Raw genomic sequence first — 26,442 nt, forward strand, 5'->3', positions numbered from 1 at the left:
GCAGGGTTTGCACAGATCAATAGATAAATAACAGTGTGGGTTTCTTCAGATTTCTAGCGGGTGTGTTTATAACCCTTTAGGGTGGAAAGATGGACTTCAACCCCAACAATGGAATCACATATACAAAAAAATTGGGATATCCCTCCGTTCACAAAAGGATGCAATTTCCTTTAGGGTGGAAAGATGGACTTCAACACCAATTCAAAAAAAAATTTTGGGTATCCCTCTGTTCACAAATAAATGCAATTTCTAAAAGCGTGTAGACCAAGTATCACAGGGTCTCCCGGAGTTTATGTGCAAATGGCTGGATATGGCACCTAGAAAGTGTGTCAACCGAGTATCACGGAGTCTTTAGGACCCGAAAACTAGCTTCTGGAATTCATAGATTTCCTAAACCACCTTCCAGGAACCATTTGTTTCAGCAGCAACTACAGCAAGAGCAGCATTAACTTTTTAGATGTCAACATATACATTGAGAATCTAAGAATCAAGACCAAGATTTATACCAAGACCTCAGACAAAAACACCCTGTTACATGCCACAAGTTTTCAACCTGCTCCTCTCAAAAAAGGACTACCCTTCTCACAACTACTGAGAGTAGCAAGGATCACTTCTGACCCCAAGGACCTTGAAATAGCACAAGTATGAGCAAACGTTTTCTAGAAAGAGGCTATCCCAGAAATGACATTGAGGATGCCTGCCACAGAATGGAAACCATTGACTGCACCAAACTATTGGAAGGACACAAGACTAAACCTGGCACGAATGAACCTAAGTTGAACTTCTGCAGTACGTTTACTCTAGCCTCAGGACACATCAGAAAGATTATCAACGAGCATTGGCAGCTTCTTTCCTCGGACCCTACATTATCCTCTGAATTGGCTCAAAGACCACGATTTGCCTACCGCAGAGGGCCAAGCCTGAAAGAACTTTTAGTTAGGAATGAATTACCTAGAGTGGCAAAAGGAATTTCAGTACTTGTGTACTATCACGGCTCCCATCGCATCGCAGACCATAAGGCATGCGATGGTATGCGATGCGATTGGCACCCGATGGTATACAATTTAAAATTGACATATATGTTACTGCTAATGGGATGGGTTTGGGAGTGTGGTGCCCCCTGTGTTGGTAGGGCTGGTCTGCTCCAGGTTAGCACACCCTAACACTTTATTAACACTTATTTTTTCCTATCACATTGTATATATTTTGTATTTTAATCACACCTTCACTTTCCTACATAGCACCTATGTGCTTCTTATTAACCCCTACTAATTTTAATTTTTGTGCTGCCCTGGAGTACTCAGCCTGTGTCGGCATGTTGGGGGCCCACACCCCAGACCCATACCCAGTATTAGGGACCCCCAGTGACAGAGATGCCTTGACGTACGGCCTGGGGGCTTAGCCCTATATCTGCAGATATACGCAACCAAAATCTCTGTGTTATCTGATTATTATGTAGTTATGTTTCACTAATACCCCTTTTACATTGCACTTTTAAAACGGTATATTGCCGTTTTTTCCCATTTTAAAACGTTTAAGGCTGCAATGTGAAAGTGCCAAAGTTGATTTACCGGTTAAAGATAACCGGTATTTCAACACGGTTAAAAAGCAGAGTCCTACACGTTTTAAAGCTGTTTTTAAGGCAGTGTGAATGGCTCTATTTCAATGGCTTGAAACGTGTTCCTTGGGGGTTAAACGGGTTGAATTTTGAATGGTATTAAATGATTTTTAAAACGGTTTTCACCTGCAATGTGAAAGGTCTCAAGGCTCAGACCCGTTTTAAAGTCCCATTTAAGAATACCGTGTCATTACCCATTTCTGCAATGTGAAAGCAGTATCAGTGTGCAATTGGGATACCAAATGTTTTTTTCCTAGACAGAATTACCCCTCCCTTTTGGCACCTGAGTGACACACCTCTGATTGAGCAGCTTACCAACAAAAGTGTTGTGCAATGCCATACAATGCGATGCAATGTTAAATTGTATAAGCAGCCTAATGGGGGCTTACAATGTTAAATGCACCCACACGCCACCCCCACTATGAACGTGAACCCGAAGCGTAGCGAGCGCAGTGATGAGCAAAGCGTCCTGCGACCTTTTCATACCCCCACTATCCACGTCGGCGTGGAATTGATTCTATATAGTGCGGTGAGCACAGCGAGCCACCGAGCCCGAAGCGTGGCTAGCGGACGCGCATTACTTCACAGGTATTACGCGTCCCCTCGCCACGCTTCGGGCTCGGTGGCTCGCTGTGCTCGCCACACTATATAAAATAAACTCCACGCCGACGTGGATAGTGGGGGTATGAAAAGGTTGGAGGACGCGTACCGCCTCCGCTCGCCACGCTTCGGGTTCACGTTGATAGTGGGGGTGGCGTGGGGGTGCATTTAACATTGTAAGCCCCCATTAGGGTGCTTATACAATTAAACATCGTATAGGGGTCTTATACAATTTTAAATCGCATCGCAGTGCATCGGGTGTATGGTATGCGATGCGATTAAAAGTTGTGCGACCAAATATCGAGGGCACCGTGCTAGTACACAAGTACTGGAATTTCTATCTGTCTTACCCCTAAAAATGGAGTATTGAAATGTGGGGGTTGTGTGAACTGCCAATTCCTGCTCACTGGCAAAACCTTTACCAACCCGATTGATAACAATACCTACACTGTCAGTCATCGACTTGACTGTAATTCGAGATTTGTTACATACATTCTGCAATGCCCCTGCAAAAGACTGTATGTCGGCAAGACCTCCAGAACTCTGAAGGAGCGAATAGCCCAGCATCGCTCATCGATCAAAAAAATGCTTAACATCCTCTGATCCCTCACTGGATCTAAAAAACCTTCTGGTGGCTAGGCACTACAAAGAAAGTGGTCACCATGTGGGACAATTGAAATGCTTTATAATAGACCACATCGCCCCTCTGCATAGAGGAGGTGGTAGAGACAGACTTCTTCTACAAAGAGAAGTGACCTGGATTAATAGACTAGGAACACTTACCCCCGTGGGCCTTAATGAGGATTACAAAATGGGCTGCTTTATGTGAACCATTGGTATGACACTGCCATGTGTTCAATCCAGTAAACTGTGGCCACCGATTTTTGCATATGACTGTAACACCGCCGTGTGTTTTGTCTGCACCCACTTACATTCACGTTGATGCATTTTTGACATTGTCCTTTGTGGAACACCGCTGAGTGTTCATTATATTTTCATTGTACCAGATGTTATTGTTTTAACTATAACCAGGTTATTCATACCCTGTGAGCTGTTTGGACATGTCCAGTGGATATTATAGTACACCGCTGAGTATTTGGGACAGATTAAGTTGTTTTGCACCGCCGAGTGCTGTCATGTCTAATGCTGTGCACAGTTGTCGCAGCTTTCAACATGGATATGGTCCATGTTGTTCCTCTCTCCCACTCCCCATTTAGCCTGCTCTACACTTTATATTTGCTTTCCTACACTAGCTTTTTTCCCCCCACATTTATATGGCAATACCCAGTGAGCAACCCCAGTGTTCAGCACTAGGGGTTGTCATAGCAACAGCCACCACCCCCTTATACACTACATGTGCATTGTATCCTGACCAAGTAGGTCACTGCAGCTTCCACGCTCTGTGCGCCCAGACGGCATGACATTGCCGCTTCAGGGAGACATGGTGAGTATTGCGCTCAGCTTGATTCGCGCTGACAATCGCTGCTCGCCATATACACAGTTGTACTTAACGCATGCTGCTTACAGTATGGAACTGGTGAGTCTGTTGTTACTATGTATCTGTGACAGCACTGTAACTACATTGTTGCCTTACCACACTTTCAATGTTGCTTATGCACGTAACTATGTGTTTTTTTTTCTTCCTTTTCCTTACACTGTGCTTTGTCTTGTAAATAATAAGGTTCACTTGTATGGTGTATGATCTAACTGTAGGTGTGTTTATGTGTATACCTGCACGCTGAGTTGAGCCTTGTTCTATCAGAGGCCAATGCTGCGCATAACTTAATAACCCCATTTTGGAGTTTCTCTTTACAATGACACTGCAAAAAAAAATGTAACCTATCAGCACCATTGATGTCATTTGAACCTGTTTTGGGCGCAATTTCTCATGTCTATTTATATCTGGTCAGTCTTAGCCCCTGAGGAAGACTGTGAATATCAGTTGAAACGGTTGTTGGGCTGTGTCTGTATACCATCTCATGCCTTAATTAAATCTACATTGGCCTTCTACAAGTGTGTGCCGGTTCTTCCCAAAACCTTCTGCAAGGAGGGTGAGTGCTTCTGTATCTTTACATTACAGGACTGTGCACCACAAAATGTGAGTTATTTTATTTTCAAAATTGAGTGCTGTCTTATATGACCTATATATATATATATATATATATATAGAGAGAGAGAGAGAGAGAGAGAGGTAGACGGCCTGGCACTCCCTCAGCTGGGATTCAGTACCTGGGTGCCTTCTGGAACAAACAGGTAGTCTCGTAGGAAGGAACAGACAGCGGCACTGCAAGGGTTTTCAACAGCGTGTATTAAATCAAACCAACGTTTCGGGGTGAACCCCGAAACGTTGGTTTGCTTTAATACACGCTGTTGAAAACCCTTGGAGTGCCGCTGTCTGTTCCTTCCTACGAGACTATATATATATATATATATATATATATATATATATGTCCAGATAGATCCGGCACTCCCACTGTAATACAGGACCTGCTCCGGTGCCTTCCCAGGGGGGATACCCCAAATACGCAGTACAGCAGCTCACCAACAAGCAGGGGCGTCACTCAGAGACTTCAAACAGTGATTTCTTTATTCAGCAAAGCATGAATCCAACAATTGTTTCGAGCCTACAAGCTCCTCCTCAGGGATAGCACACAAGTGTACAATGAAGGGTATAAATACCTATAGTGGCTCCTCCTCCACCATTAATCATACAAAACAAGCATAAAACAATCTCACCTGTGCATGAAGATGCGCCAGTTCGTCCACTCTCCCCGTCATCAACGCGTGCGTGTCGCGGCGTGTGACGTCATCAGCCTCCGCCCTTGTTAGGGGCGCTGCTAGGCAACATCTCTCACGTCGCGGCTACACACAGCGTGCTAGCGTAGGGTTCCGTGCGCGTCATGGCGTGTGTCGTCACCCGCTCACCACCTTCTATGAAGGGGTTGCTAAGCAACTCACAAGACGCCACTACGCCTCACCGTTCCCTTAATGGAGGGGACAGACTGGTACATAAAATCTAGTTAAAGTGCAAGTGCATAATAAAGTGCATAGTGGACACATCTACCATATGATTAAAAAGACATACTAACGAGCATATCATACACAGATCTTACACAAACATAATTAATCAAAATTCATAATTAGAAGCATACCTATTTCCCTATTGTATGCAGTCTCTTAATACCCTTTACTGACATATTAAACTGAGACATATCAACCAAGTGCTATCAGTTATTGGATAATTATATAGCACGCTCACGTTTTACTGTGATAAATTCATATTTATAAAAAACAACTTAACCCTGTATGTTCATTTAACCCTTTGGGGGCAAGTGCATCAAGTTTATAAATCCATCTGCATTCTGCTTGTAGCAGACGTTTCCCTCTGTTGCCACCTCTAATCGACACAGGTATGTGATCAACAATTTTGGATCGTATACTTGCGACACTATGCCCCATTTGGGCACAGTGCCTGGCCACCGGTTGATCACTAGTACCTTGTCGAATAGCGGCTCTGATGGCTGTACGATGGTTAGCCATCCTATCTTTAAACTGGGTCTCTGTCTTGCCCACGTAGATTAAGCCACATGGACAAGACAGAACATATACAACAAACTTAGAGGTACATGTGACTGGGAACTTAATGGCCAATTTTTTACCTGTGTAAGGGTGACAGATGTGATTACCAGTCAGCATGGCACTACAAGTAGTACACCCTATGCATTTATAACAGCCCTTTGGACGTGTCAAAAAATGCATAGGGGTAGGTGACTTAGTCATTTCTGTTACATCTAGTTTAACCAGCATATCTCTCAGATTTTTATCTCGAGAATAAGCCGGCATGATTCTGGTATCCTGTAAAGAATTAAGATCCCTATCAACAGTGATCACTGGCCAAAAATGCTTAACACGTTTAGTCATTTGATCACTGGACATGGAATACTTATTCACCCACGGTAATTTTTTGTCTTCAGTGCTAGTATTTTTTTTAGGATTTAGCAAGCTGGATCTTGGAATGGACAGTACTCTGTCACGTGCTTTGATGAGTTCCCTCAGGGGATATCCTCTTACCACAAATCTCTCAATCATTTTATCCAAGTCTACCAATAATTGCTGGGTATCGCTCGTTATTCTTTTAAGCCTTAACATCTGTGAGAAGGGGAGACCCCTTCTCAATGGTAAAGGGTGAAAGCTATCAAATTTCAGAATAGTATTCCGGTCCGTCTCCTTTATATAGATGGAGGTAGATAATATACCTTGACATAGTTTAATCTTCACATCCAGGAAATTAATTTCACTTTTGCTCATTACATATGTGAATTTTACAGGGCTACTACTGTTGTTATGTTCAGAGAAAATATCTTTCAGCTCCTGCTTTGTTCCTGTCCACAATATCAGCAGGTCATCAATGTACCTTAAGTACATTAACACCTTACTGGCATTGGGACCATGTTGGAATAAATTTTTTTCGGTATGACACATGTAAGCATTCGCATACGATGGGGCCACATTGGACCCCATCGCACACCCGGACTGTTGCAGGTAGGTGCTGCCATTAAATAAAAAGAAATTCCTGGTAAGTACCAAAGTGAGTAGTTGAATAAACAATGTAACAGGGGGACCAATATAGCTAGGATTGGATGTAATCAAAGCCTGTACCGCCGCAATTCCCTCATTATGGGGGATGCATGTGTACAAGCTTGTTACATCCGCACTACATAATATGCAATCTTCTGGCAAAGGCCCCAGATTTTCCAAGCGATTAATTAGCATATTGGTATCTTTCAGATACGATTCTGTTAGTTGTATGCAAGGATTTAAAAATGCATCCAAATATGTTGAGATGGGTTGATACAGAGACCCCCTGGCAGATATAATTGGTCTACCAGGGGGATTCTGTAGATTTTTGTGCACCTTAGGCAACGTGTAATAAATAGGTGTCACAGGGAAATCTACCCTCAATGCAATTGCCACATCATTAGTAATAGACCCATCATTAACAGCAACCGACAAAATACCATCCAATTCTTGCTTAAATTTTACTGAAGGATCACTTGTAAGTAATTTATACACTGAAATATCATGCAATTGGCGCAAACATTCCCCCACATATGCATCCAAGTCCTGCACAACCACAGCCCCTCCTTTATCCGCTTTGCGGATTATAATATCAGTTCTTTTACTCAATGCCTGTAAAGTCTGGTGTTCAGTTCTAGTCAGGTTATGGTAAGAATGTATTTCACTAGGATCAATTAAATGTTCCGCTTGATCCATAACCTTCATAAATGACTTAATTGAAGCATTGTTCGAGGTAGGGTCGAATACTGATTTAGGCTTAATTTTACGTAATTGATATGGTATATTCGTATTTGCATTTGCCGTAGGGGTAATAGTACTTTGTTTAGAAAAATGTTCTTTCAGCCTCAGAGTCCTGCCAAATTTGTAACAGTCAACTTTCCACTGGAAGCCATCATGTCTAGAACTTGGAACATAGGACAAACCTTTGGCCAAAATGTCAATCTCTGCTTTCGTTAGTGGACTATTAGACACATTTATCACCAACTCTTCTGCTCTTACTTTCCTCTGCGACCTCCCTTCCCTTTGGTTTTGCTGACTCCGTCTGGTTCGTTTCGGGGGGGCTTTTTGTGGGCGGCCCTGGTGTTGACCCCTAAAGGGAGTGCTTGGGATGAAGATGCTTGTGTGTCTGTCTCACTAGCAGATGTACTAGTACCCTCGTAATCAGTAAAAGGACGTCTTCCTCTGCGTTGGGGAGGAAAAGGTCTGTAGTCACGTTGGGGTCTTGCTGTACTGAGCCAGCTGTAAACTCTATTTTGCTCATAATCAAGCTGGACTTTCCTACGTTTCTCACGTTTAAACTTCAACAAGTCTTTCCTATATTGGTCAATCTGCTTGCTCAATTTATCACACCAGTCAACACTAGCATCCTGTGTCAAAGTTGGTTTGTGCGCAATTTCAAAATTGTTGAGCTTTGCTCTAATGTTAACCAGTTCTTTAGTGGATTCATCAATGACCAATAGTACTAAATCCATAGCACATTTATTCAGAATACTTACCCACTTCTTGCAGAAAGTGGGATTTTGGCGACCAATAGTGGGGCTGTTCTTTACCCGGAAGCCTCTGGGAATTTGTTTATCTTTGTAGTATTCAGATAAAGTTGAAGCGTGGTATACGTAGTCCAGTTCCCTCTTTTTAAGAAAATACCAGTCCTTGAACAAAACATCATTATCCACAGAGCCAGTATGTGCTTCTGAATCACCAGCTTTGATGATCAGGTCGGCCTCTGCCTCGGAGTAGCTGAAGAAATCTCCGGTATCAATGTTAGAAAAATTCACTCCTGATTCACTTGCCTCCATGTTGGTCAATTGTAGCATACACACCAACAGATATGTCCAAGTTGTAAGATATGGCTCCGTATGCTGGAGGATCCACTGCAGGAGTATGTAGACAATCAGCTTATTTAAGGGGTGCCTTGATCAGCAGCGTTTTGACTCACCATGGAGAGCCTATGCAGCGATATATGTCCAGATAGATCCGGCACTCCCACTGTAATACAGGACCTGCTCCGGTGCCTTCCCAGGGGGGATACCCCAAATACGCAGTACAGCAGCTCACCAACAAGCAGGGGCGTCACTCGGAGACTTCAAACAGTGATTTCTTTATTCAGCAAAGCATGAATCCAACAATTGTTTCGAGCCTACAAGCTCGTCCTCAGGGATAGCACACAAGTGTACAATGAAGGGTATAAATACCTATAGTGGCTCCTCCTCCACCATATATGTGTATATATATATATATATATATATATATATATATATATATATATATAGTAGTAGATGAAATGGGCACTCACCAAGGTCTTAATTCAGCAGAAAAGTTTTATTGTAGATACAAAGGTACATTGTATCTACAATAAAACTTTTCTGCTGAATTAAGACCTTGGTGAGTGCCCATTTCATCTACTACTATACCTTTTGATGTTCATTCATCTGTTGGAGCACCCCTCTTTGAAAGCTTGAAACATTGAGTGCGGACCCTGTCAATATATATATATATATATATATATATATATATATATATATATATATATATATATCCAGGGGGTGGGACTGTCCAGCAACACTCTTTGGAATCAAAACATCACCTGTTTTTCCTCTGGCATAATCAGCATGTCTGGTTTGTACTCTCATTTGGCTATAAATGCTGTGTTCATGTACTTTAATATAACATAAATGTGTGATACATCATAAAAATGTGCTTTACTCATCTAACAAAAACATGACCTCTGTGTAAGACACATTAAAGTCATTGCTATCATCACTGTAAGAATAGACTTTACAGCATTATAGGAGTTAAGCCAACCTACAGTATATAGCACAAGCTACAGAGTGATATTTGAAAGAGCCTTTACATAATTTATAACAAATGGAACAGAAGTAACTCTTTACACATTCATGCAAAATTAAACAAATCCGTGCATTATCCGGAGATATTTGGCAGGCTCTTTCTGCATCATTTTGTACCCATGACATAAAATGATTAGACTGAAGAATGATAAAGTGGTCAAGTTAACTCAGGAGTGGATCATTTTAAATTGCCCTCGGGAAAATGTTAAACAGTATTGTGGTTTCTGACAGACGGTGATACAAATCCATATACTATTTTTTTATATTTATTTTTTCTTTTTGGCAACTTTGTTAAACTTATTTATTGATGGAAAGATATGACTGCACATAATAAACTCAAAAATATTTTTGGTCAAAATGTAATTTATTTATTTAATTTAATTGGCACACCCAAAACAATTAATCTTCCTCTCTTTTACATTGAACCTTGCAGAACCTTGTAGGTATATATAGTCTTTTAGAGAGAGAGAGAGAGAAAGAAAGAAAGAAAAAAAGAACACATATATATATTTTTAGATGGCTTTCAATTATTGGATTTAAACTGGCAGTGGTGGAGTAGTGGTGGTGCCCCCTTGAGAGCAGGAGCCCGGTGACAGATGACTCCATTGCCTCCCAGAGTTCTGCCTCTGATTTTTTGGAAGATGTTTGTTCCCTCTTCAGGGATCAGCAGCTTTATTTTACTGGCATGATGTATGTAATGTACATAATGCCATTACTGCCGCTGAAGTGAAGAAGAGAGACTTAAATAAGTAGGCTCTCTTCATGCTGAAGACAAGGTGAGAGGGGACTGGAGGGACAAAGATAGGCTAGGAAGCTTTTGGAGTGTCTTCGGGTATGAAGTGGCTGAAAAGATTTTATACAAGCCCCCTCTTCTTAAATGTTGTGTACGTATCGCTATTTTTTATTAACCTCAGTTCCTCCCTAAGTATCCCGCAACCACATGTCACAGTTGAATGAATAAATGAATGTATTTTTTTTTCAATTAATAGCAGTTCATTCTTTCATCAAGCATTTTTGTATTCATTTTCTTTCTTCTTTCAATCAAGTGGGACAGAGACCATTGATGAACAGTATTTATTAAAAAAAAATCTCTAAACAATTACAAGGCTAATTATACATAGCTTTTATTATGTTTTAATGTGACTTTCTTTGTCTGATTTGGGTCAGTTTGCTGCTGATACTGTATATAATTTCCTTAAGTCATTTGCAGGTTGCAGAATATTTTACTCCAAGATTTGTCTTTATTTTGCACCAATTTGTTATTTTGTTTGTTTGTTTTTGTCTATCTTTAAGTCTCTACTTTACAAGTACCTTTTTTCTTGCTTTTTCAAGACAGATTCACAGCTATGTCTCTTCAGTACATTATGATGAACTTCTCCAGGAAATATTCTCTCCAGGCAGTTCCCCGTGAAATATTTAAAGTTTTATAAAATCTCATATGCTCTCCTGATTGGTGTTGGTTTGTAAATGCATTAACCAAGTGCAGGACCTCTCACAGACAGATATATTTGTTTTTTGAAACACTTTATTTCATTTAGATAGACTCCAACTTATTACAGGTTGAGTATCCCATATCCCAATATACTATATCTAAAATATTTCGAAATCCAAACCTTTTTTAGCATTAATGATGTCTTTTACTTTCTGGTGGTACAAATCTATTAAAACTATTGTAGATAATCAGCTTTTAAAGAAACTTGCATGTTTCATATATATTATATTTAACAGTGGTCAAAGTAGGCTGCTATACAACGTTATGGCATACCGAGACCTTTCCTCCAATGATCCGGAAATTATTTTATTAACATTGATTAGCCTTCAGAGGCAGGCTGTGCCATAGGAGGTAGGGGAGTGGCCATCCTGCTGCACTTACAAGAGGCAACCCTGTGCCAGCCTGATGCTGTGGTCTCCGTAAAGTGGCTCTCCACACTCCTCCAGGCCCCCGCTGGGTGGCTCAGAATCCTTCTGTTGCTGCTGGATTTCTGCGCCTGGATGATAGACTCTGCAAGTAAGTGATGGTGCAGCACCTGACTGTCACTGACACTGAGAGGATGGCGGCAGTGCACGAGGCGCTGGCAGGGAGGGGGAGTGCCCGGCGTGGGGAACGGGGTCCAGAAGCAGCAGCTCTCAGCAGCTTCACTCAGCCCTCCGGCTCCTGTTTGAAACTGCTTTAGCGCTGGCATATACTAATAATTGCCTTACTGAAACTCGCCTTGCTCCTGTACTGCTGCTTCAGTGCAGTGATTAATAGTAGATGCCAGTGCTGGTGATGCCGAGACCAGGAGCCGGAGGTCATATTAACCGCTATGGCAGAGAGCAATGCTAAACCCTATGGCAGACAGCAATGTTAATCACTATGGCTGACCACAATGTTAACCCCTATGGCAATGGGCCATGGCAATGATCAGGAGCATGTTAACCCTTATGGCAGAGAGCATGTTAAACCCCATGGCAATGACACACCCCTTTGTGTGGATACGCCCTCGTTTGAGTGGTTACACCCTCTTTTGAGTGGCCATGCCCCCTTTTCTGAAGCGTGCAAGCATAACTACACCCTTTGTTTTTCCATACCATAAATTTCCACTTCCAGTACTGATATTTAATATTTAATAATATAGAGCACAGGTTCTCAAACTTGATCCTCAGAACCCCACAGAGTGCATGTTCTTCAGGTCTCACAGAATTAAGTATAATAATCAGTTCCACCTATGGATATTTTAAAATGTGTAAATGAGTAATGAATACAACTGTGCACCTGCCAGGTGTTGTAGAAAATGTGAACTGTGTGGGGTCCTGAGGACCAAGTTTGAGAACCACTGAAATAGAGTTCTAACTAATACACTATGCATTAATTTACACCATTAAAAAATAGCATTTTATAGCACAGAGTCTAAGTGTTAAAGGTTAAATTATGATTATATGATGTGGTCTTTCTATTTCTTACTGTGGTTATTTTGGATTTCCATATACGAAAGTCTTACACAATATAGCAAAATAATTGTAAATATCACATAACAAACAATTAAATGTATATTTGTTTAGATGTGATTAATGTTATTTATAAATTGCCTCAAAAAATATAATGTGCACTTGACAATATGCAATTTATGCAAAACAAAAAGCAACAATTCACGGTACAGCAAAAACATTTTTTTTTTAGCCAAATAGTGCTATCGGGCTCTCCATTTACAGCCCATTTTTACTGTTCATTATCAGGCTATAACACATAGGATCTGAGTTAAATTCCTGGTCCCATGTGCTTTCGGTCAATAAATGGGTCTCCTGGGGCTGATTATCCGGGATTCTGTTACACATGCCTCAGACATGTGATGAAGTATGCCCGATAAGTACCTGTTGTTTTTTTTATATTCTTTAAATTACTTATTTCTTTGAAGGTTTGGGGGGGGGGGAATTCCCCCCTGCACTGTTTTTCATACTCACCTGGTCCCCCGGCATCCACGGTGACCATCTGGTTTGTCTTCAGTGGCATCTGTGGTTCCAAGCATGCATTGCGCAGGAGCACCCGTGACGTCATAATGTTACCTGTGCAATTCATCCTTGGGACCGGAGATACGTCTGAAGATGAACCCGATGGCCACCACGGACGTCGGGAGACCACCGGGGGAGCAGGTGAATAGGTAAAAAAAAATCCAAAATACGGAATAATCTCTAATTCAAAATGCATATGGTTCTGAGCATTTTGGATAAGGGATAGTGGACCTGTATAATAAAATATATCTTGTTTATAGCTAGAAACATTTAGAGTTGGACTTCAAGTAGGGCAATTTGCACACAACAAAACTATTTGTACTATACAACAATACTGTATGTTGAGTTCAATGCATTAATCTCACAAACAGTAGCATATATGCCAGGTATACATCAGTTGTACAAGTGGGTTTGCTTACAATTGTGCAGAGCTGTGGCTTGGCAGATTTTGTAGCAAACGCTAAAGTCACATTACTGTATTTCTACACAATATAATATTGTAATAAAGCATCATCTAAACAAGAGTAATTAGTGTTTTGACAAATATTTATGAATATGCAATAATTTTTTATCATATACATGTATTCAAATACATTTATATATATATATTGCTGACCACTCTAAAAATCTAATTTTAATTTTCATAAAAAAAAAGTGGTAGTCTGGAAAGGTGGAAGTTTTAGCAATTAATGGTCCATGTTAACAATGGGGCATATGGGAGTACAGCCCCTGGCTTCCACATAAACATAGCCCCATCATCATGACAATGGGCGGTATTCAATGAGCCTGATTCGCCATGTTTTTATGGCGAATTTGTGCTGTTTGGCGAATTTTTGACTAAAACGGTGAATCACCCTTTTCAATGACCAGATGGCGAATACATTTGAAGGTTTTTTTCGCCATGATTCACCGAGTAGCAATCGCTATATTTTTATGGTGAAGTGGAATGTGAACTTTTAAAATAAAGTGTTTTGTTTTTTACATTTGGTGTAAAAAAATCAGGAATTTTATTCTGAGGAGGGGCATGCTATTTTTATTCATGTGCTGTAAGCTCATGAATATATATTTAATTTTAAAATATATATATATATATTTTTACACTGACCAGCCAGCAGGGGGCGCCAGAGCCGAGCCGCTCATTAGATATTCATATATTCACTTCACCCGATCATTACATATTCATGATCGGGTGTAGTGAATATGCCCGGTCCCCTGCTGGCACCCCCGGGGGGCAGCCTGTGCTGCCTGGCACCCGGGGAGCCCACCTCCCCCCACAAACGTTGTGGGGCAGGCAGGGAGACTTCCATCTCCCTGCCTGCCACCGTCCTCAGGCTCCCTGCGGTGTTTGCCGCAGGAGCTCATATTCCCCGGTCAGGGGCAGCGAGCCCCTGACTCGTTGAATACTGGAGCCGGTGAGGCTCCGGAACGCGGCGACCCATGGCGAATGTGCAGCGAATCCTAAACAGAATTCGCTGCACGTCGCCGGTATTCACATTGAATACCGCCCAATGTGAGGATGACCATTGGCCTAGCATACCACATGGTTAGCCATAGATCATACTAAAATTTCTATTTTCCCCAAAAAATTATACAATATATTTTTTTAAAATATTTAGTGGGATGTTTGGGTTTGTGAGAGCAGGAGTTACTGTATGGCAGAATACATTTATTTGATCTTGCACAGTAATAAGTAGTTCACATTAAGTGAAGTGTAAAAATCAGCAATATAAAGCATGTAAGATATAGATTTACCATATCAATTAAGTCCAATAAGTCCATATTTACATATGGTATATATTGCTTTGCCAGGTGGCCATGAAAAATAGAAAAGACTCTTGTGTGATGCATACTTTATACAGTATTTGAAAATGTAAATGTTTAAAATATAAAATATATTAGAGAGAGTGCATGGTCTGGGCCCCTTGATAAATATAACAACAACGCACTGTATAAATACAACATAGTATAAGTGCAATATAATGGAACATTTGTATAAGATAAAACTCAAGTCCACAGTCTGGAATCCGATACGTAGAGAAGAAGGTGGCCCCCTGGCCATGGGGCCCACTGGAGGTTTCTCCTGTACCCCTGTTGGCCAGTCTGACCCACAAAGCACTGAGAACACTCCCTTCATTTCTCATCAGTGTGCCATTTTCAGCCACAGGCCCATGTGGTCACTAATCTGGCACTGAAGCATAACAGAACATGGCGTCAAAAATGAAAACCCATGGACACTGCATCGTAGCACTTTTTCTACAGATTCAAACTAACTCACATGCAGATATACAGGTGGCACATCAAATTATCAGTATAATCTACAGGGCAGCCGAGAGGAATGCCGGGCCCCGGTAACATTTGTGGGGCGTGGCCTAAGTGTGGGAGGAGTGGGCACCTCCCGCACTAAGGCCACGTCCCAAAAAATATTTAGAGGAGGGTGAAAGAAAACTCTAAAAACTGTAATCTCAGCAGCAGCACACACCTACAGCATGTGCTGTGCTGACAGCAGGCTCAGCATGACCTCTCATGCTGTCAGTGAGACACTCATGCTGAGCCTGCCGTCAGCACAGCACATGCTGTAGAAGTATGTGCTGCTGTTGCTACCTGGGAGGGACGAAGTGGGAAGGGAGGGGTCGGACCAGGGCCCCTGCGGGGCCCCTCCAACAATCCTGGGCCCGGGTAATTAGTACCTGCTCCCCCCCCCTCTCGGCTGCCCTGATAATCTAACAGACTGTTGTTGTCACTCTCATTTATGTATTTATGCAAATAAAATGCACCCTCAGTGAGACTGATTCCCCTAGTACCTGCCGCACCAAGAGGGGCTGGAACGACTGAAGACAGAATGTTTAAGGACACAACTGTATGTCAGACTCAGAACATCTGGGAGAACAAGCTTACTGACCCAACCTACTCTTTCCCATAATGCTCCTGTTCAACCTCTTCCAATAATTGATTCACAATACTCTGCATAAGACTGTATACATATGCATTATAGGTGCATATGTGCAATATTGAAATGTATAACATATACAAAGAACATCAGCATATGTCCAAAACCTTAATGATTCCTTGAGCTAGGTATGCTTTCAATGACAATTTCTAGTCATAGAATACTTTCAGGATGGGAGATGCTAAAGTAAAACCCTAAAAAAAATGACAGTTATATCAGGAAAAATGACTTATTATTGTTAGAGAGACCTAACAATGCAATGCACATACACTAAAAAGTTACAGTATAAACAACATCAACTATACAATATAATCCAATATTCTGTAAGTTTTATCTATATAACAATTCCATTCCATGACTTGTGAATAACCCTTATCAATATATCTTTAGTTAATATTAAATGATATCACAGTTTCTGACTATGGCTGGCTACCCATAAGTCTGTTATATTCTTGTTTATATTTAGGTTTTAAGCACAAAACTATAGTCTAAGATCCCCTTGTTAGGGTCTGAATTCAGCCCAGTCCCTGATGTTTGGGGTTTGCTCCAGGAAGAGAGGGCCATGGGCGAGCAGAGGGTGTACTCAGGGGTACACCCATCATTTCATGGGCATGCGAACAAAAACAGTGGATGCGCCCATGAAAACACTGGTCATACTCTGAGAACCCAAGCATGACAATGCCTGCTGAAGGTGGGCAGCTAACATCACATGATGTCAGTTTCCACCCCAAATTCATCAGATAGCGGCCAGAATAGGAGTCAGCCTAGACTGAATTTTAATACTGAAGGGGAGAAAAATCATTTGATAGTATGCAACCATCGTATGATTTGTGTTGTGTTTGGCCACATGCGAGCGGATGGGTATGGAAATGCATCCGCGGACACATGCTAGGGAAGGGAAGCGGTCAGCCAGGCAGCCGGACATTCAGCAGGGCAGCGGTTTCCTGTTTGCTATGCTGCATGTTTACGCAGCCTAGCGAAAAGGGCTGAATCAGGCCCATTGTACAGTGATACTTTGAATACATAACTACATAGCACAGTCACAGATGAAGACAAATCTCACAATACAGGAGAGTAGAGATGGAAATCTGTTCTACACTTACATAATGTAGGTAACAGTTGTTTGTGCATGCAATTTAAGAATAAGTATTAAATAAGAACCAAGCATTAAAAATAGCTAGATTGTCTTTTTATTATCCATATGATGTGGACAAGCTAACTGTATTACATATTAGACCCATTCACATCTCTATGACAGAAGCATGTTATTTTGAGTCTGAGCTTGTTAATAAACTTAACAAATACTCAATAAAACATAACCTTAAATTTCAGTAAATTCGTATACAGTAGTCTAGATAGAATTTTTCATTCTAATGTACACTACATTTAAATCTTGATCTACTCCATAAAGGAATGAACCATGTCTTCACTTACAATATATTGAGAAAAGCACATTTATAATAGTAAAACCTTTTTAACCATTGTAACTTTTTGGATATATTTGTAAAAAAAATTCAAACTAACAGTATTTAAAGTCTGGAATTATCAAAAGGATTACTTATGTACATATACAGCATTGTAGGAAACAGCCATAATATAAAGACTATATTTATCCAGGCTGTGAGATTTTTAAATGTTTGAAATTTTGCAGTAGAAATTATTGAATACTTTGTCCAAATTTCAATTATCTACAGGTTTTTTTGTGTTTGATAGTGTTTTACAGCCAATTAACAATTCATGCACGTGAAGCTTAAAATAATCACACTTTTGTCCATGGAGTGAAAGGCAGGTCATGTATAATACTTCACTATTATGATAGCGGTAGGAGATATTAGGTAAAATAAAGTAGTAAATGACAGAACACTTTCCAGTAACTGATGGTTTGGTAATATCTTTACAAAAAGCAAAGCCATTTTTGACAACAACCTTGAGCAAAATAGTGCTATTACACTATACAAACTACAATCTTGAGCAAACAATATTTCACACACCTACAAAATGGCTACCTAAAGTTACCCAAAAATATTATTTGTGATCTTTAAGAACAAGTGACTGCCAAACACACACACACACACACACACACACACACACACAAAGTGGTAATTCCAGAGGTGGGGCTGCAGCACACTAAAATTCAAATAGGGGAGCCACAGCAGCTGCCAGTGAGTCAGTTTGGAATGGCAGTTGGTGGGTCTCCCCTATTTAATTTTGGACTGTTCTACTGCCCCTCCCCTCGGGCTGCTATTGTATGTATGTATGTATGTGTATATATATATATATATATATATATATATATATATATATATATATGTGTAGACTGGACCCATCACTCAGGGGTTGCTGTGAACACCCAAATTAACTTACTCCGGTGCCCTCAATGCTGGGGGTATAGTGCCTCCAGTATACTACTTGAAGAAATAAGGCGGCACTCAGAGGCTCAATAGAAGAGAAGATATTGGGATTATTTTTAATCCATGTGCTGGCAATACATACAGTGTTTCGGGGCTCGGCGGCCCTGACGTCAGGTAGAAAAAGCGCAATTTTCTACCTGAACCCGGAGGCCTCTGAGTGCCGCCTTATTTCTTCAAGTATATATATATATATATATATATATATATATATATATACACAGCCTGAAGGGGTAGCACTCCAGTACAAATGCTTCAAAGTGAGGTGCCTTCCATGTAGAGATCCCCGGCCAGGAGCTCCAAGCCATATACACCAACAGCGGCACTTACAGATAAAGGACAAGGAAACGCAAGTGATGCTTGCATTTGCCTTTCCTTGTCTTTTATGTGTGTGTGCTGCCATATATATAAAATATTATCATGTTTAACCTATTCATATTGTCTATTCAATCTTATGCTATCATGGCACTATTGGAGAATTGAAGTGTAATCATATATAGAATGTACATGATTACCATATATACTCTAGTATAAGCCTACTTTTTCAGACCATTTTTTATTCTGAAAAAGCCCCCCTCGGCTTATACTCGAGTGAGGGTCCCACTTGAGTCAATAAGTTTTCCCAGTTTTTGTTGTAAAATTAGGTGACTCGGCTTATATTCGGGTCGACTTATACTCGAGTATATACGGTAAGTCTTTTTCTATACAATTGGAAAATGGTTGTCATGAGCAGCATTGACAACAGCTGCAATCACAAATTCCCGGCATGAAATAAAATATGCTCATATAAGACTAAATTACGCAACAGTTGCATTCCAACATTCCAAACATAAATAAATAATTACTGATTTATAAATATTCCATTGATAAGATTTCTATATGCATCTTTGGGCCTGACATTTCCGTTTACAGTATCTCAGCACTGCATAAGGCTTAGGAAAGCATTGATTGGTGATTAATATGAAGCACAATAAAACAAAAAAGTCATAGAGAATTATTAATCTGTTTGTGAATATGGAAATGGCAAATATTTCCTACATGTTATAACTTATTACATTAGATAATGAAATATTAATGTTGTTGGGTTCATGGGCCTCTGCTATTTTCTCACAATTATTTTTTAGCCATGATAAATATCCAAAATAGATACTCAGGTGAAACTCGTCATTCCACAATTAATACTGATCATTTTATGCTAATTATTCTACTACTCTATTAGCTACTGTTTTTCTGTTTCAAAAATGAGGCTTCAATTTCTCCAGCAAGTTTTCTGGTATAGTCTATTGGTATAGTCTATTATATTCTACCAGGCTAAATAATCATATAAAAACTAAATAATATTCAACCTATTAATAACAAGATAGATAGATAGATAGATAGATAGATAGATAGATAGATAGATAGATAGATAGATAGATAGGACAGACAAACCTCATTTAAATATATGTTTATGGGTCATTTAATGCTAAATATTACTTGAAAACTTGAAAAAATAGGATAGTTTTTTTTCTTTCATGCAATAAGTATACAGAATAAAAATATCGCTGAAATATGTTCAGAAATAGCAGTACAAAAAGCAACTATAAAAGCCTTAAAGTGACTTGTGAATTATGTTCAATATTTCAAAAATATATTCAAAATTCATACATAAGAAGGTAACAATGGGTTGTGGTGTGTCACATATTACAAAATGGATAGGAATTAAACAAAATGTAATGTCTTTTAGTGTGGTATTGGAACAAATAGGTTTGCTAAAAGTAAGAAATTAATTTGGAAGACTATGAAGAAGGTATAATGGTTTTGATTCCTAAGTGTATCATTTCCCCTCTATTTAATGATACTATAAGCAATAGCACTAAGCAATACTGTATATAGACTTTTTTTTTACTGTTTTCCTATTGTTGCAAGTTTTTAAATAAGAAAAGAACAACTAACAGAATATGGTCAGAGTATAGATATTAGGAGAATGTTTACCTATCAAAGTAAGTCAAAATGACAGTTTGAGAGAAACCTCTGCACAAAATTCAGTATAATTCAAAAAGTAAAAATTGGATCTTATACTCATACTGCCTCTACCATTTACTATAACAGGTTCTGCAACCTTGACTATTTTAGATTGTGTTTGTTTGTAGAGTACTGCTCTGTATAAAACAAATGTAAGATACGTATATGACATTATTATTGATCTGTAAATCTATACAATGAAATATGCAAGAGGCTTTCAGCGTTGTGGTTCAAATGATATAAATATTACCTATCTGAAGAGAAAATGCAACAGAAGCTGCAATGAGCAGATATTGAGCATGCCCAATAACTATAAATTAAGTCTATCAATAAATGTAGAGATGGAGATCTTTAAAACGGGCTTTGTCCTCTAGCTCCTGAAAACTAAGTTTAATACTCTATCTTTTTTTTTTATCTTGCTACATTGAGAAATGTAAGTACTGTACTATGACTTATAGACATTGCAACACTATTCACTTTTGCTTCATTTATTTAACAATAAGTATATTACAGGCCCCCTCTATTTAGGACATATTCTCAATTCTTGGTATGATAAATAATACATTTTGTCTCGGAGCTAAGCCTTGACATCTTTCTTGCAAGAGCAGAGACTTCTGGGAGTCTGAAACTGCACTACAGTATACTGTACAGTGGGTTGCTAAGTCACGCCAACTCCTCACTGTCATCAGAAAAATCGCATATTTTTCTCAATCCGCAGTTGAGATCGGTGTCATTTTTTAGCACACGTCACAAGTCTTTGTACTTTCATTTATTTATGGGGGATAAATAATTATCAAAACTTGGCTGCACTTTACCTCTGTCCAAGCTTTGATAAATACCCCCTTATGAGTTTATTTATGTAGTCTGTAAAAATGACTGGAAATCCAATTGATATTCCGTATCTGCAACAGTATGTAGTTTACTAAAGCCCCAACAGAAGGAATATTGGCATAAGTACCATTGTAATTAGTTATTAGCTTCCATCTACATCAGCGTTGACTACAGCTTGCAATGTAACGACAGCGATGACATTTTCGTGCTCCGAGCGCATGTACCTGTACGTTGATAGTTTTGGTCACAGTGGTGTACACTCAAGCAAACACTTGGAAATAAATGACAGCTTTTAATTGATAAGCTTTACTTTGCTTTACAGCTATATACTTTGTCGTATTGGTCAACCTAATTTACATTGTCAGCACCCTGAAAATAAAATATCAAGAAATACACAAACAACACAAAACGAAATAGGTAATTCCAATCGTGCAAATTTTGCTTGTCTGTATAAAGCACTTCTTGACACAGTCATGTCCAGAAATCCAAAAATATACATTACTGAGACTGAAGCCATTCGTTTCTTAAGGCTATACAAACACTAAAGAAAGCATTGCAAGAACACGTATTCAGGATTTTGAATCTTCTCTTTGTTATTCCCCCACATGAACTGTGTGGTCCGAGTATTTGTCTCAGAACAACAACAAAAGTCAATGATCCCAACAATAAATTCCGATATTGACTTTACAATCACAGGTACAAATTGCTCAGGTCGATAATTTCATTTATCCTAAAGATCACTGTCGTCTAAAACTAATTAGAGGCGCAGTTTCCCAAGGAAATGTCAATATCATAGTAAATATTTTACCTAGAAGATAATTAATTCTTCTACAGAGACGATCTGGGAGGGATGTTGGAGATAATATCTTGTTCCACCACATTAATGGCTACATAGACAGCCGAATCCTTTGCTGTTCACTTGATCTCCTTATAATGGAAAAACTAAAAAGCCAGAGAAGGTTGAATATTTCCAGCCTCCCATGAGGTTCCCCCTATCCAGTCTGAGGTGGACTTTGTCAGCTCTCTCCATGTGCAGAAGGACCCCGTTACTGGCCGCTTCCCTGGTAACATCCTGGTCCCCAGCAAAGGCAGAAATCACCGCGTAGTTATTCTGCATTAGACTTACCTGTAATAAAGAGAAGGAACATATCAGTGTCACTTATAGAATTATGACGTTTTATTGCTAAGACTGGCCCATCCAATAAGTCTGCCTAATTGCCAATTTCACATAATCACCCATTTGCCACTATCATATTGAGAAGACACTTTCCATATTTATTCTGCATGGACCACCCCCATTTCTTCTTATAAATGACATATATAATCCAGTGCTATTATTATTAATGAAGATGGCGTGATGACACATGGCCATCCTAGGAGGGGTGTGTTATACATGTTCTATACGCCAAACGCTATTATACTGTAACACACAACGTGTCTCTCCTTATGAGCTTGGAGGTAAACCATTAAATTGCGGGTCTGAGATGCACATGACTACTAACCTGGATCGTCTGTCTGTTGTACACTTTCACCACGTGAAAACTGAAGCTATATATTCCTTTTCTTGGTGCTACAAACGCACTGGATGCAAGGTCAAAATGGTTTCCAATATTTACTAGCACCTAGGAAAAGGTTAAATCACACCTTTAAATCACAGTAGTAAAACAGAGTACGACTTTAGTAACACAGTGACAGCCTTTGACGTCTTCATAAATCACCTAGGGTTTGTGAAGGCTACTAGTGTCATGTATGATAGAGTTTGTCTTCTTCACTATAAGTCATTCAGTCTCACAGAACATGCTTTCAATGAGGTGTAAAGCCAAGGTGAGGCAGTCGTCTAGCTATATATAATATTAGTAACTTTATAGAGTGAGTGATAGCTAACACATAACGCTATATAGGCACAGGTGGTGATAAGCGACACTACCAGGCAACACTGCACCTTTCAAAGCTTATATGACTTCAATATAATACAATGAGCCAGGTAGCAACAATGCGGCGAGTCTATTCTGTACGTTTGTACCCTAGGTCAAACACTGTACAACCTTTCAAGGAGACATTCCTGTTTCCAAATGTGCAGTAGAAGCCAATACCAGTTGACTATTTTATGTTTCCCAGAGCATTTATGAGTCATTTCACATGAAGAACAATTACAATCACATAATATAATCATCTTATAATAGGTCATTTATCATATCTAAAAGTCCTTAACACACACCAATAGCAATATGGCAAAACCGATTGTGTCCCAACCGTGTCTAACCCGAATCCACTGAAAGTGGATTTTTCCCCGCTCACTGCGAGCTTTTCAGGAGTAAATCTATCATAGTGGTCCCACCTAGCTGAAATATTTCATGGACAATAGTTTATAATGTTATCAAGGATCATTCTGCTGCATTCTGACCATTGGCATAGATAAATAATCTAAGTTATCTTTGTCATTAAAAATATTCAGTAGTGATACTGTATGTGTTATTCCTTATAAGTTCGGGAATATGGAGACAGAGTTTACAGAAGATTCCACAGGGAAATGTTGGGCAAACAATTGCGAGTTTATTTGGATATAACTTTATTGTGAAATACTATTAGTTTGTGATATTTAAGTCAAAAAGGTGGTTATTGCAGAGTTTACTGCAAAGTGTAACAATAATCACAATTTCAAGCAGAAACATTTCTAATGTGCATTTGAATACTATATTACGGTCCTCAAGGCACACCAACAGTGCAGGTTTTGTAGATATCCAGGCTTCAGCACAGGTGACTTAATTAGTATCTGAGGGATTCTGATTAAACCATCTGTGCTGAAGCCTGGATATCACTAAAACCTGCACTGTTGGTGTGCCTTGAGGACCGTGGTTGGGAAAGCCTGCTCTACACTATAGATGTAATTTAGAAATGGCATCAGTCTCATTTGCACGGCGCTTGTCTTGCCCATGGAGTGCGTTTAAAAGGTGCGCTTGGGAAAAGATGCACATTTCACACAAGGAATGAGACTTTCTACAAGTTAAATCACGTCGTCAAGTTGTAATTGGAGTTCTTTTATAAAACCTGTCATCTTCTGCACTTATCCAGTTATCAGCTCTACACAATGCATGTCACCACATGTCTGTGCTCTTTACAATTTCTAGCATAGAGAAAAGCGAAGAGTTTATTGTAAACGATCAATTGAACTCTGGCCATAACTTTAGCAATTCCTGGGAAAATCAATAATATGCTTTTGATAATGTTACTGCAGACAGCAATCAAACTGGCTTTTCTACGTCGTGTAAAATCTGCTGCATGTTACATAGATTTATCTCAGGAACACAGAACGTCTGGGCAGGTAGGTTCTTTAGATAAATGGATTTAATGAATTCTAGCCTGAAGTAATAGATGACATTTTAATCTTGCGCTTATACCTGATCGAAATAGATAGTCATGGTACGGTTGCTCATCTCAGAGGGCTCATGGTTGGTATTCCTAATTGCTGAGAAAGCCACTTTGGCACTCCCAGAGCGTACTGATATGCCCAAAGACGACGTGATTGCTCCATCTGAAGACGGACTTGAATCACACACAACCAGGCACTTTCCTTCCAGCACGATAGGTTCTGTGTCATTCTGAGCCTTGACTGTAGGTGGCGCAAGCAGCATCAGCACCATGGACAGCACCAGCTGGAAAACTCTTAGGAAGCCTTGCTCCCACTTCAAAGGTTTCAGCGCAGTTGCAGCTCTTCTCTCTCCTGCAGCATTCCCCCATAGATTCATCCTGCTTCAGCAATCAAAACCCAATTAGCTGGCAGCCTCTGACTCCAGCAATTGCACTTTCTCACTGCTTTCCTCGGGGCGTCCAAAGGCTGCTATTCAGACGATCTTATTCTCAGTTTGCTTGTTGTGTTGACCCTTCAAACAAAAGCAACTATCAAATGAAGGAAACATTGCAACAAAGATATTTCACCATAGTTCACATGTATCTGGTGGGCGAGACTTAAGAAAGTGACTACACAGCAAGCTAGTTGGCTAAACATGTCTGATAAACCAGTGTTACAGCCTCTATAAACTACTTTCACCTGGGCTTCACTTGCCACTTAAAAATATACTAATACATCATTCTTCATTGCTGAGCTTTTATCTATCGTCCATAAAGATCCAGGTGATAACAGTATACTGTAATACATCCAAAAATGACAGCATTGCCTAAGACATTCTACCGACTGATAAACTTTTCCAATCCCATCACTCCCGACCTGAACAAAAGGCCAATGACAGTAGCTGAGATTTGCTGTCTATGACCAAGAAGTCAAATCAATACCTCCAAATCATCAGTGTTTAAAAACTAAACAAAATCAATGATCTTGCAGGCAAGTTAATCTAAGGCGTACAGTACAGTAGATTGGCATTATTAGGAGACCGATAATATCTATGAGAAATCACATCCCTGAAGTTTAGGGTAAAACACGTTTCATGGAACTCATATCTGACATAACCAGCATAAAAAGTCAAATAAAAGGTTACCTGGAACGTCCATTGTGTGATCATACAAATCAGGCTGCCTTCTGGGTTGCCTATGAAGTTGTATTGCTTAGACACATCGAGCAGTGGTTGTGCTAGCAAACACACAGCAAAACAGGAGTCGCCTCATTCTCGCCCGCCCATCGCTAATAGCCTCTATCTCCCTCCTCTCCCACTCTCACGCTTCCTCTCTCTATCTCGCCTCTTTGCCTCTTCTTTCTCCCTCCCTTGACTTTACATAGCTGTCATTTCCTCTCCCACTCTCTTCCCTTAATTGAAGGAGTTTTTTTTTTTTTTTGTATTCTGCTCATATTATCTGCACATTCACATGGGTACTCATCATTTATAAAGTGATCACCAGACCCTAGGGGGAATTCCCCTGGAGATCGCAGAGGGAATCAAGCACTTGCAAAAGGCATAAAGTCACTGTGCTATATACTGTACTGTAACCAAGCAAGGGTCAACTCGCATTTGAAATTTAACACACACAGACACACACACACACACACGCACACACGCACACACACACACACACACACACACACACACACAGATCAAATGCTTTTTATAGGAATCAATTAAAACGATTTAGGAACTATTTCTAGGTAACATTTATTCAATTGACTTAGTT

At 39.8% G+C, this 26,442-nt stretch overlaps 1 protein-coding gene across 1 annotated transcript; it reads right to left on the reverse strand.

Moving 5' to 3' along the window:
* Positions 1-21,598: 21,598 nt before the first annotated feature.
* CBLN2 (cerebellin 2 precursor) lies at positions 21,599-26,012 on the reverse strand. Its single transcript, XM_083187723.1, has 4 exons — positions 25,815-26,012; positions 24,720-25,202; positions 22,824-22,943; positions 21,599-22,447 (listed from the first exon to the last, which is right to left on the reverse strand). The coding sequence occupies exons 2-4, from the start codon at positions 25,065-25,067 to the stop codon at positions 22,250-22,252; spliced, it is 666 nt and encodes a 221-aa protein (XP_083043849.1). The 5' UTR covers positions 25,068-25,202; positions 25,815-26,012; the 3' UTR covers positions 21,599-22,249.
* Positions 26,013-26,442: the final 430 nt, after the last annotated feature.

The sequence above is a fragment of the Crinia signifera genome, chromosome 5 (genome assembly GCF_055691185.1).
Source record: "Crinia signifera chromosome 5, ASM5569118v1, whole genome shotgun sequence".
Lineage (NCBI taxonomy): Eukaryota > Metazoa > Chordata > Amphibia > Anura > Myobatrachidae > Crinia > Crinia signifera.

Bases quoted from the DNA above. Each gene is read 5' to 3' on its own strand.
- CBLN2 (XM_083187723.1), bottom strand. From the start codon at position 25,067: ATGAATCTATGGGGGAATGCTGCAGGAGAGAGAAGAGCTGCAACTGCG. The intron at 22,944-24,719 runs GTATAAGCGCAA...ACCTTTTCCTAG, and splicing joins TGACTATCTATTTCGATCAG to GTGCTAGTAAATATTGGAAA. The intron at 22,448-22,823 runs GTTAGTAGTCAT...TCTTTATTACAG, and splicing joins ACAACAGACAGACGATCCAG to GTAAGTCTAATGCAGAATAA.